Below are 10,763 nucleotides of genomic sequence, written 5' to 3' on the forward strand. Positions count from 1 at the left end.
TTGTTTTCTACGCAGGAAAAATAATCTTAAATCGGTACTCACACTGATAATGTAGATGCACATGTCATATAGTACATCTCTTTTCCCAATCTCTCTTTCCCCCATCCATGGAGCGTCCACTCCCCCCGATCCGTGGCTAGAGCCTTTCGCATGAAGGGGGACCTCAGCAGCCCCTCGATGGCATCAAGGCGCGAGAGCCTCCACAACCTCCATGTCCTCCAATGGTCGTCCCATTCAGCCCATCCGCCTCGTATCTAGCCACCCACGTACGGTCGGCTATGTCTATCCAGTTCTCGTGGCCTCCATCTCCTTAGATGCGAGACCATGGTTGGGGACGTGGTGATGTCGGAATAGGCGTTGCGTTGTCGTGGGTGTGGTCGTGGCTCCGTCGGAGCCAGACACGTCGTCCTCAGAGTTGGCGTTAGTGTCGTGCTCGTCATCACTCGTGGTGAGGTACCCTAACCGCAATTGTCGTGGACGCTGAAGCCTATCCGATGCCCTGCACGACACGAGCTTGGCGACGACCATGTTCAGGCACACGCGCTGTAGTAGGGACATCACACGGGACCACATAAACAACCCGAAGACGCCAGCCACGTCGTGCTCCCATGAGTCGGACACGTACAACATGTTACACGTCGCCATGCACCGGCGTGACATGAAGCTGCAAGAATGCTCTGTCTTATGGTAGGCTACTTTGGATTGGTTGAGAGTATATGGATGAATAAATTTGGGAACAAGATGATTATGACATGTGGGTCTCATGAGGTAGGGAATACTAGTTACAATTATTTCTTCTTGTTGCACCAAACAATTTCAATTATTCGTCCCTTAGTCTTAAATTAAGCGGTTCAAATTTATCGAGATACGGTTGTATCTAAACATATTTTCAGTGTTAGATATATTCGTGTCTATAAAAAGCTGACCAAGTTTTTTTACGAGAGAGATTATGATTTAGATGGAAATTCGCATAACGTCAGAGATGTGGAGTTCACGATTCTGAGATGTGGAGTTCATGATTCATTTAGCCGAACCATTTCAGTGTGTAAAATAATTTTTGTCCCTTTCCTTTTGGAAAGCAAACGATGGAACTAGACCGAACTCTGCAACTACAAGTCAATCACAAGTTAAACCGCTGCAGGCGACACTGCCAAAGCAGCCCCACAGTGAGTCAGTTGTGGAAGGCTGGAGAAGCAAGCCAAGTCAATCCAACGGCTGCAGGAAGAGCGAGACCGCACTGGACTGGCCGCCGTCGTGGTTCCGCCCCCAACCCAACCCCACGGCCAGCCGCGGCGAGCACTCACCTCCACTGCCGCCGAGCTCAGGCCACAGTGATCTCGCCTCCTCCCGCCCCTTCTTAAACCAGCAACTCTCCCGAGCTCCGATCCACCGCCGCCCCCAGCCCCATGGGCAGCAAAACCCTAGCAGCAGCCGCACCAACCGGTTGTTGCCGCTCCCCATAGCACGCAGATCCCGCCACACGCCGACCGGATCCGATGGCGGAGCTATCCGCCGGCGTCTCCTCCCCGCGCGCCTCCGCCGTCTCCGCCGCCGCCGCCGCGGCGGCGGCGGCGGCCGCCGGGCCGGCGGTGCTGTCCTCCCCGCGCGCGGCGCCGAGGGCGGCCCAGCAGTTCCACCACCGGCGGTCGCCCTACAGGGCGTACCTGCTCGCGCTCTGGCTCGCCGGCTTCGCGCTCGTCTTCCTCTGGCAGAACACCTCCGCGGGCCGCCTGCGCCTCCACACCCGCCCGCCCACGCCCACGCCCAGGCGCGCGCCGTCCGCCGCCGCCGACGCCATGGGCCAGTGGGTGGCCTCGCCGCCGGAGTACGATCTGAGGGAGTTCGGGGGCGTGGGGGACGGGCGGACGCTCAACACGGCGGCATTCGAGGCCGCGGTGGCCGCGATTGCGGAGAGGGGTGGCGGGCGGCTCACCGTGCCCGCTGGGCGGTGGCTCACCGCGCCGTTTAACCTCACCAGCCACATGACGCTCTTCCTTGCTTCCGGGGCGGAGATCCTTGGGATCCAGGTGAGGCATTTCAGCTGCTCTCTACTACTACATCAGCTTGCTTAATTTTTACTGTCAGAAGTTATGGCAAGGTTGTGTGATCAGTCACAAGTGTAGCCGTGGTATAGTCAAACCATATAATGAGTTAATGCCTAACTTCAATTCAAGACAACCATTGATGCGTCGTTGTAAATGCTTCTCCCTCCTTCCATACTCAAAATCTGTTACATCCAAATCAGCGACAACTAATATGGAAAGGAGGGAGCACGTAGTTTAATGTGAAATAGTTGTAAACTGGTAGTAAGTAAGGTTAAGCTGATCTTGGTCATTGGGGAGATTAGTCTGTTGTATTTAATTGATAGCCGAGGAAACATATTTCCCCAATTAACTGTATGGGTTATGTGTCCAAGTATGCTGTCAGATGTGTTTGTACTTTGTTACGGGCCTGCAGTTTTCCTAAATGGTCAATCTAATAAACGTTAGACTTTGAGTCTAGTACAAGCGTGTTTGGTGTACATCTATTGTATCCAAGTATGCTGTCAGTTTCAGGACCTCTTTAGGCCCATTGTTCAGGTTGAACAAAATCTATCTACTACTGTTTTTGCCTTCTTTTTTCACATAAAGGAATTAGAGTGATATCCTTTTGTTTCCACCTTAGGGAAAGTCGGACTGTAATGCTCTTACATATTACTTGGCTGCAACTTGTACAGTATGGTGCATTTCCTTCCAATGAGAGAAAATTGACAGCTTATTGTGTTACTTACATGTAAGGATGAAAGATACTGGCCATTGATGTCTCCATTACCATCGTATGGATATGGAAGAGAGCACAAGGGACCTCGATATGGGAGCCTTATACATGGCCAAGACCTGAAGGACGTGATTATAACTGGTAGGTAATATTGTAAGTTTCCCTTTGGTGCATTTAGTGCAAGTGATAGTCTAAACTTTGTGTTTTCCATATATATCTTAGTTCATTTAGTGTATAGCTGGTAGTTTGAACTTTGTGCTTGCATTCTGAAATGAAAGCAATGAAAAGCATATTGTTGTACCATATTATATCCTGTGTGGACTATAACTTTTTGGTACTATATGGCTGTGGTTTATCATTTGAATTTGGCAACAAACCCATAGGTTCTAGCACCCTAATTGAAAACGCAAAATCAAGTACCCCCTCTGGTTCATATTACTTGCCGCTAGCATGGATGTATTTACAACTAAAATGTGTCTAGATACATCCATATTAGAGGCAGTTAATATGGATTGGAGGTAGTATGAGAATTATAGATGCAAGTGGGTCACCATTAAGGTACCCTCCCACTTGCATCTCTAATCAGAATTTGTGATCACTTATCTTATCAATCGACAGTCACCATATTTCCCACTGTTGACATGGGTAAAGAAAAGGAGGACCGATGGAAGTGTGTAGGCCCCCTATATTATAGGCCACCTATTAGTATTTTGAATATAGGACCAACAGTTTTGTTGCTTATTCATGTGAAAATAGTTTAACCACTTATCAGAATATATCATGGATTTGTAGCCATGATTGTAATAGGGCTAATCTAATAGCTAAACATCACGTAACTTCATCCTTAAGATGAATGATTTACAGGCAGTCATTCTTGCTGTTAATATTGTTTGTAGCAGTTTTTTTTTGCTTTGAAATTGGTCACAATTTTCGTCAACTGAGATTCATCATGTATAATAGGTCATAATGGCACCATAAATGGGCAAGGCCAAAGTTGGTGGATCAAATTTCGCAAGAAGCTCCTCAATCACACACGGGGCCCTCTTGTTCAGCTCATGCGGTCAAGTAACATTCTTATTTCTAACATCACTCTACGTGATTCTCCCTTCTGGACACTTCATGTATACGATTGCAAGAATGTTACTATCTCGGAAACTACAGTCCTGGCTCCAGTTGTTGGGGCTCCAAACACTGATGGAATAAATCCAGGTCATTTCCCATCCACTTGCGTTTTACTGTGATTCCAGAGCTTTAATTCATTTCAGCCATAGCTTACATTGCTCAATGACTGGATAATTGTCTAACTCTACGGTTATAGGCAATACGAACCTGCCATCCTTGTACTTCCTTGTTAATCTTTAACTGTTATTGTATCATTAGGAACACTTGATGCTCCACTCAAAATTCTCAGTTGCTCTTATTGCTTATGCAGATTCTTGCACAGATGTGATGATTGAAAATTGCTATATCTCTGTTGGTGATGACGGGATAGCTATAAAGAGTGGTTGGGATCAATATGGAATTGCTTATGGGCGTCCTTCTACTAACATCACTATTCGCAGGGTCACAATCCGCTCCATGGTGAGGTGAGTCATTTGTTTGGGTTCATTGTTGTAAGTTTGCATATTATGTTTAAAAGTAAATATTGGTGGATGGATGACACTCAGTGTCCAGAATGTGAAGTCATTGTTGTACAATATGTTGGGCTTGGTTAACCTATTTTGTTTTGATATATCTGATACATGTCCATGCTGCTTATTTAACGATGTTTTCTTCTAATGGTAGTTTTTCCTTGTCAGTAGTTGCTTTTATCTACGAAGGTCGCTGCTGCTGATAAAATAGCATGTGTCTTAGTTTTCTGTAGTATAAACATGAGAATAAGATAGCTATCTGTGCAGTACATCAATATGTTAGGTGAATTGAAATAGAATGCTGAACTGTTGTTGTAGAAGCCAATCAATGCTACTAGTTGAGGTTTGCCAGTCCTATTTGATTTTGTGTTAATCTCATTTCCATTTTCTGGACAGTGCTGGTGTATCTATAGGAAGTGAGATGTCTGGCGGTGTTTCAAACGTTTTGGTAGAGAATGTCCACATTTGGAGTTCACGGCGAGGTGTGAGGATAAAGACTGCCCCTGGAAGAGGGGCCTATGTAAACAACATCGCCTACCGAAACATAACCCTCGAAAATGTCCGTGTTGGTATTGTGATAAAGACCGACTACAACGAGCACCCAGATGAAGCCTTCGACCCAAAGGCTGTTCCCATTGTGGGTAACATTTCTTATACATCAATCCACGGGCAAAGGGTTCGTGTACCAGTCAGGATACAAGGGAGTGCAGAGATCCCTGTGAGGAATGTTACTTTCCATGATATGTCAGTTGGTTTACTTGACAAGAAGTACCATGTTTTCCAGTGCTCCTTCGTCCAGGGGCAGGTCATTGGCTATGTTTTCCCTGTGCCGTGCAAGAACCTGGACCTGTATAACGAGCGGCGAGAGCTGGTTAAAGAATCAACATTACAGAACATCTCCGATATCGACTACAGTTTCTGACAGAGGTGGTCTGTCTTACTGTACTATTGTTGTAGGAGTATACAGTGGTCAGCTTAGTCTTAGTTCACCATGTCCACAGGCAATTTTGTTTGTAGCTGTTTTACACAATTACACGTCACTCTCAGGCATGTATATTTATGGAGGCCCCGACTTGTCTATACTGTTTCATAGAAAGTTACTTATGTTTTCACATTTCAGCCTTGTATTTCTACACGCTAATTTGACACAAACAAACTTTATACTTGACTAACAGCAATACTAACACTTAGTGTATTATAGTTGCAATTATGCATTGTAATATGTAGTTGCAAAGGTTCATTTTAGTTCGGTTCGCTATGCTCAGCCTGTCAAAGCTTCTTGAAAAGAACGGCAATGATGCAGCCATACAACCGCACATTTGGCCCTGGAGCAAACTTTATTTAGGTTCCGGTAGAGAACCAGCTGAACACTGTCTTTGCTTGTTTTGAACTGTAACCTGACTTTGCTTGTTTTGAACTGTTGGATCGCGAATAAACGCCTCAGATCTAACACTGTAGACTGAACACTGTACCCCGGGCACTGTAGCGAAAGACTGTGGGCAAAAACACTGTACCCGGTACTGTAGAAAACACTGTACGCAAACACTGTTCCTGTCCCTGTATGGTTAGATCTGAGGCGTTTATTCGCGATCCAACGGTTCAAAACAGGCAAAGTCAGGGTACTATAGCTCTCTGACTTTCCAAGAGCAAACTGTGGGCAGCTTCTTTTGGTTTGATTTTCTCTTTGCTTACCTTTGAAATTAACCAAAAAAAGAATCAAGCAAGTAATGTGTCCCTGAATATGTTGTCTACACACACTAATTCAACACAATCGATACCTTATACTAACAGTTTATTATGGATCAGAGATGACAAAGAACGCTCTCGCGTCGCTCGACCTGGGCGGCTCGGGAGCTAACCCTAGCGCCGCCAAGGAGCTCCCCGCCGCCGCTGCAGCCCCTCGCCGCCGCTGCCGCCGGCCATCGCCGCGGTGGCGGCGGGCCCTGTCCCCAAAGGTGGGCAGGGGTCTTCTCGCCGTGGCTCGCGCGGGAGAATCGGTAGGCGGGCGGCGGCCCCGGGTCGCTGGTGTTGGTGGCGGCGTGGCCTGCTGCGGCCGCGCGGGCGGCGTGGTAGCCTGCTCCGGCGCCGGCCTGTGCCGCTTGTGGTGGCGCGGGATGGGGGGCACGGCCTCTGGCGCGGGGCAGTGTGCGGCGGGCCGAATCTGGGCCACGAGGGCCGGCTCGGGGCCGCGGGTGGTCTGCGCGCTGCGGCGGTGCTGCGGCAAGCCGGCTCCTGCGGGCCTGCTCGGGCTTGGCTCGGCCTACGGCCGGCGTGGCGGCGGCCTGGCTCGGCGACCCCCGGCGACCCCAGATGTGGTCCGAAGCAGCGCGGCGGCGGGCGGAGCTCTGGCTCCTCCCAGATGTGGCGGCGTCGGCGGCGGCTCACAGCTGCTGTCCGGCGCGGGTGGGCGGGGTGGCGGCCCCTCTCCCCGCTTCTCCCTCTCGCGGGTGGTGGTCGGCCGGTTCTGTCGCCGGTTGCTCGTCGCGGCAGCGTCGGCTCCTTCCGGCGGTGAGGTTGGTGGTCCTTCGTGGTGTGGCGTCGTCGCCGCGTGGGATGTGCTTGTGCCAGTGGTTCGCAGGCCGGCGGCGTTGTGGGTCTCCCTCATCTCCGTTCGGCAACGTGGGAGTGCGGAGGTTCGGCTGCTCCGAGCGAAAGCTGATGGCGTGGCAGCTGTGGATATCGCTATCCTCTTGGGGGCCTTCATGGAGCCTTCGACCTCCTCCGCTCCCGGGGCATAGTTTTTCGGGTGAAAGCCTAGGCCGTGGCAGGGCCGGACGACGGCGTCGATCCACGTCGCTTCCCTCTTGGGGGCGTCGTCTTGAAGACTTTGTTCCCCAACGTGCTTTCCGAGGCTGGACTCGTACGGCATCGCGGCGGGTGGCCGGCGATGTGTGAGGTCCGTGTGGTGGCTTGTGTGGCAACGATGGCGGTGGTGTGCGATGGTCTGGTAGCGTCAAGACCTTGGCTTCGGCGAGCGTCCGAGCTTCTTCGTCTTGTGCTTCGCCTGCGGTGGAGTCGGAGCTGCTATGGTTTGTCGGGTTTCTTCATTTGAGCAGCGTACGATGACCTGCAGGGTGGCCCTCTGGCGGTGATCTTCATCGGCGCATGTCTTGCGCTTATCCTCTTCAGAGCTCGTCATCGTAGTCGGAGCTGCCGGTTTCTTCACGAGGAGTCACTTGTTTGGCGGTGGCCGGCTTGAGCCTCACGGTGCCGCTTCGGCGAGGTCTTGGTGGTTGGTTCTTCGGTGAAGCTCGGAGTCGCCGAAGAGTGATGACGATGACGTTGAAGGGCAACCGCGACGACGTCTCGCTTCGGTGGTCTGTGTATCTTGTGTGGGTTGCCAGGGTGGCTCTGTGCCCCCGCGGCGGTCGTGCTCCATGACGGTCGTCGAGGCACTTGTTTCGGTTTTCGGCCGGTTTCCCGCTAATAAACTGGCCAAATTCTGTACTTCTTCTTTATTAATGAAAATGGCAAGTCTTTTGCCTCGTTTCAAAAAAAAAAAATTATGGATCAGAGGGAGTAATTTGTTATACTTACAATTATCCATGGTTCGCAATGCCCAGTTTGTCGGAGCTTCTTGAAAGGAATGGCCAGTACAGCAATACAGGTAAAGACCTTGCACCTGGAGCAAAGTTTAAGATTGAGTCTGTTGGTGCCGGTTCCATTAAAGAAACCTCGCACCATACAACAACATTTCTTTTTGTTTATCACAGGGGGTGCGCCATCCCACCCCTTAAAACACACCCAACTTACGACAATCTTAAACAACCTACTAACATCTGCAAAAGCAAGAGAACACCTACAGGTGATCAAAGCTACTTCCTCTGTTCCAGATTAATTGACTTAGATTTAGTACACAAATTCTAACACATTGCGGCTGGAGCAAGCTTAGACAACCTGGAGAACATGAGCATCGTCAACAAGCTTCATCCAGCTCGCCTCGAAGTTATTGGCCAGGGCTTTCAGTCGACGCCTCCCAACTCTGAGCAGCAGCAGTGGATGTCCAGGGGGCAGTTCAGACTCCAGACTGCTGACTTCGATCTGTTGAAGTTTACCATTCACCACTCTCACCCAGGCTCCGGCCAGAGTAGTGACGTTTACCATTCACCACCCTCATCCAGGCTCCGGCAAGAGTAGTGAAGTTTACCATTCACCACTCTCACGCAGTGGATAATATTTTGAGATATGTGTGTTTTCTCAGGGATCCGAAACCTTGATGTAGCAACAAATCAGTGTAATCACTAATACCAGTAATACAAGTCAGTTTCTTCCTTTTTTTTTTCTTGTTGAGGGAAGTCAGTTTCTTCCTGTGTCCCTGGAAAGGCTCAAGGCCGTGAGCCCGTGAGCAACAGAACGGGCCTCCAGTATACAAGCCCACGTGCCAGTTTCCACGATCGCAGCAGGGACACCTGGCGACCGGTCATTGGCTGGCAATCCATGAGCGCCGCGCCCTCTCCCTCCCTATCCTGAACTCCAAACAGATAACCCGCCCGCGAGTGCACTGCAACTCCCGCTCCACTCCCCCATCCATCCATGGCGACCCCTCTGCCCACCGGCTCATTCGCCGCCTGCAGCCTCCAACCAAGGTAATCAGCGACACTCCGGCCTATTTCCGTCGAAACATCTGGGTTTCCTTGCTGAATTGTTTTCCTGTCCCGCGATCGAGCTAGGATACCGGCTCTGCAATTGCATGCCCCGAAGCCGAATGCTGCGGCGGCGTCGGCGTGCGCTTCCGTACGGAGGGGCAGCGGCCACCGTGTTGGCGCAACGAAGAGCAGCCTGTCCACCGTGTGCGAGCCACTGGGGCCCGACAGGCCCGTCTGGTTCCCCGGCAAAGCGCCTCCCCCGTGGCTCGACGGCAGGTGAGCATGTAGAGGACACACGAGTCTTTGTACCATAATAACAGAACAAATTCCATGCCTTCTTAGTTGAAATGAACTGAATTTCATTGCGTCCCTGACATGATTGTACGTGTTGGCACTTGCCTTCAGCCTTCCGGGAGACTTTGGGTTTGATCCTCTTGGACTAGGTAATTACTACAGACTGGTGCGAGAGTACCATGCATATTCAACACAGTTTTGCAGAATAATCTCCTTGACAATGTACTGCACTTCATACATGTGGATACATGCGATGCAGGGTCGGAGCCGGAGTCGCTGCGGTGGTTCGCGCAGGCGGAGCTGATGCACAGCCGGTGGGCGATGGTGGCGGTGGCGGGGATCCTGATCCCGGACACCCTGCAGAAGTGGGGCTTCATGGAGGAGTTCAACTGGTTCACCGCCGGCGAGCGCGAGTACTTCGCGGACCCGCTGACGCTCTTCGTGGTGCAGATGGCGCTCATGGGGTGGGCGGAGGGCCGGCGGTGGATGGACTACCTCAACCCTGGCTCCGTCGACATCGAGCCGCGCTTCCCCAACCGCAAGAACCCCACCCCCGACGTCGGGTACCCGGGCGGGCTGTGGTTCGACTGGGGAAACTGGGGCCGCGGCTCGCCGGAGCCCGTCATGGTGCTCCGCACCAAGGAGATCAAGAACGGCCGCCTCGCCATGCTCGCCTTCGTCGGCTTCTGGTTCCAGGCTGTCTACACCGGCCAGGGACCCCTCGACAACCTCTTCGCCCACCTCGCCGACCCCGGCCACTGCAACATCTTCTCGGTACGTATACGTGGATGAGACTCCATTAGTTTACTTTGCTTCTGATGATTATCATGTATAGCATGGATACCAATCATGACGTGGTTGGCTTTGATCTTGCAGGCATTCACGTCCCACTGATCGCCAGAAAGACTGAAGCGGACCACGGTGTTGCTAAAACAGAGGTTTTTGGGTTCCGGCGTATAGTGTTATCTAGCCGTTGGAATGTGAATATTACAGTTGCACCCAAAGAGGGGTTAAAATGGGCAAAGATGTTACTGCTCTGTACAATGAAATAGTAGTACTAGGCAAAACTACACTACTCTACCACAGGAGCAGCAGAATCGCACATTACACTTCTTTTAGGGGCACACACATTATACCTCTAGATGAGCATAATTCATCTTCTTTCTTAACCCTGGACACATGCTTCTCTCCTCGTATAGGAAATATACAGCGTGTTTGGTAGCCCACACCAATTCGGGGCTACCGGGGCAGGCCCTGTACAAAACGGTATCTGGGCTATGTTGTCCACTTTATTTGGTAGGCCGTGAAGATTTTGAGGCAAAGACACAAAATTATTGTCATTTCTTATTCACATGGTGATCTTAGCTCTAATCCCCCCTACCGCAACCAGCCTCACGTCACCGTCCACAAAGCCAAACACAAGGCCGACTACGGCGTCGGGCGGAAAGACCACCATGCCACCGTCAACGGTGGCCATGACGGTTACACTGCTTAA

At 51.0% G+C, this 10,763-nt stretch overlaps 2 protein-coding genes across 2 annotated transcripts; both read left to right on the top strand.

Moving 5' to 3' along the window:
• The first annotated feature begins 1,352 nt into the window (after positions 1 to 1,352).
• Positions 1,353 to 5,502, top strand: LOC124651860 (probable polygalacturonase). The gene is made up of 5 exons (XM_047190883.1): positions 1,353 to 2,027; positions 2,778 to 2,898; positions 3,718 to 3,966; positions 4,190 to 4,343; positions 4,785 to 5,502. The coding sequence occupies exons 1-5, from the start codon at positions 1,497 to 1,499 to the stop codon at positions 5,308 to 5,310; spliced, it is 1,581 nt and encodes a 526-aa protein (XP_047046839.1). The 5' UTR covers positions 1,353 to 1,496; the 3' UTR covers positions 5,311 to 5,502.
• A 3,346-nt stretch (positions 5,503 to 8,848) lies between these two features.
• Positions 8,849 to 10,437, top strand: LOC124651861 (photosystem I chlorophyll a/b-binding protein 6, chloroplastic-like). The gene is made up of 5 exons (XM_047190884.1): positions 8,849 to 8,974; positions 9,059 to 9,250; positions 9,380 to 9,417; positions 9,528 to 10,042; positions 10,145 to 10,437. The coding sequence occupies exons 1-5, from the start codon at positions 8,922 to 8,924 to the stop codon at positions 10,160 to 10,162; spliced, it is 816 nt and encodes a 271-aa protein (XP_047046840.1). The 5' UTR covers positions 8,849 to 8,921; the 3' UTR covers positions 10,163 to 10,437.
• The last annotated feature ends 326 nt before the right edge of the window (positions 10,438 to 10,763 follow it).

Source organism: Lolium rigidum, chromosome 5 (genome assembly GCF_022539505.1).
Source record: "Lolium rigidum isolate FL_2022 chromosome 5, APGP_CSIRO_Lrig_0.1, whole genome shotgun sequence".
Taxonomy (NCBI): domain Eukaryota; kingdom Viridiplantae; phylum Streptophyta; class Magnoliopsida; order Poales; family Poaceae; genus Lolium; species Lolium rigidum.

Bases quoted from the DNA above. Each gene is read 5' to 3' on its own strand.
- LOC124651860 (XM_047190883.1), top strand. From the start codon at position 1,497: ATGGCGGAGCTATCCGCCGGCGTCTCCTCCCCGCGCGCCTCCGCCGTC. The intron at 3,967-4,189 runs GTCATTTCCCAT...TTGCTTATGCAG, and splicing joins CACTGATGGAATAAATCCAG to ATTCTTGCACAGATGTGATG. The intron at 4,344-4,784 runs GTGAGTCATTTG...TTTTCTGGACAG, and splicing joins ACAATCCGCTCCATGGTGAG to TGCTGGTGTATCTATAGGAA.
- LOC124651861 (XM_047190884.1), top strand. From the start codon at position 8,922: ATGGCGACCCCTCTGCCCACCGGCTCATTCGCCGCCTGCAGCCTCCAA. The intron at 9,251-9,379 runs GTGAGCATGTAG...ACTTGCCTTCAG, and splicing joins CCCCCGTGGCTCGACGGCAG to CCTTCCGGGAGACTTTGGGT. The intron at 9,418-9,527 runs GTAATTACTACA...CATGCGATGCAG, and splicing joins GTTTGATCCTCTTGGACTAG to GGTCGGAGCCGGAGTCGCTG.